The sequence below is a fragment of the Poromitra crassiceps genome, assembly GCF_964638095.1.
Source record: "Poromitra crassiceps genome assembly, chromosome: 8".
In the NCBI taxonomy this organism is placed as follows: domain Eukaryota; kingdom Metazoa; phylum Chordata; class Actinopteri; order Beryciformes; family Melamphaidae; genus Poromitra; species Poromitra crassiceps.
The window spans coordinates 41,143,166-41,144,300 of record NC_139629.1 but is presented as its reverse complement, the minus strand read 5'-3'; the positions used below and the strand labels follow the sequence as shown (position 1 = coordinate 41,144,300).

General features: G+C 48.0%; 1 protein-coding gene across 1 annotated transcript in view; it reads right to left on the bottom strand.

Annotated features, from left to right (window-relative positions):
- Positions 1 to 1,064: 1,064 nt before the first annotated feature.
- The window catches only part of LOC310780719 (protein bassoon-like), a gene marked incomplete at both ends in the record, with an annotated part of 1,205 nt that continues 1,134 nt past the window's right edge, over positions 1,065 to 1,135 (bottom strand). Inside the window, one exon of the mRNA XM_083641229.1 lies at positions 1,065 to 1,135. This exon is cut by the window's right edge and continues 7 nt beyond it. Coding sequence (XP_083497355.1) covers positions 1,065 to 1,135 — 71 coding nt within the window.

The window sequence follows — 1,135 nt, the reverse complement described above, 5'->3', positions numbered from 1 at the left end:
CTGGTAAGTAGGAGCTTCTGAGGAGCACCTGAAGGCAGCATGAGACACCAAAATCATCGATGCGTCCTGCTGGGTAGATCATTCAGCACTCAGCGCTTCAGCATTCATTGTGTAGAGTGATAGTTATAGGCGACTAGCATTGTCAAAAATAAGAAAATGAGAACTTGCAGCAGCCCTGAAATGTGATGTTAAGTCATTTGTGTAGCAGATTTGGAAAATCCACCTGAAACGGTTTACTGTTGTTGCACAAGCACAGGGACTACTTTCCCTGTTTCCATAGCAATCGAAGGTGCTGGGCGACGGGACACTGTTACAGTGAAAAGTCACTATGCAGCGGATGAATACAGTACGTGTTTGCACACCTGAAATAGTTCCAAAAACAAAACCTGCAGCTGCCTCAGCTATCAGGCATGTCCAAAGTCCGGCCCAGGGGCCAATTGCGGCCCGCGGAATGATTTTAAGTGGCCCTTTTCTCTCAAAATATACTATTATGTGGCTAATCAAGCAAGTTCAATAGGCATTTTTCCCATTCACCTTAACGATGACAGCACTATCATACAGTTTGTAGACAAGCACCAAGTGGAACTAATGTTTTCAGACAGTAAACAAAATCCTTAGAGTACAATTGTATTGAATGTGATTTGGTTTGATCCTCTGGCTGGATCTACTGTACCATCTCCACACCAAGCCTCTGGCTGGATCTACTGTACCATCTCCACACCAAGCCTCTGGCTGGATCTACTGTACCATCTCCACACCAAGCCTCTGGCTGGATCTACTGTACCATCTCCACACCAAGCCTCTGGCTGGATCTACTGTACCATCTCCACACCAAGCCTCTGGCTGGATCTACTGTACCATCTCCACACCAAGCCTCTGGCTGGATCTACTGTACCATCTCCACACCAAGCCTCTGGCTGGATCTACTGTACCATCTCCACACCAAGCCTCTGGCTGAGTCTACTGTACCATCTCCACACCAAGCCTCTGGCTGGATCTACTGTACCATCTCCGGGAATCAATAGGTGGCAGCATGGCTAAAGCATCGGACACTGCTTTCTGCTTTACCTGCCTGTAGACTTCAGCTCTCTGAAGCTGCTCCTCAGGGAGACTGGCGTCACCAGGTTCTGACACC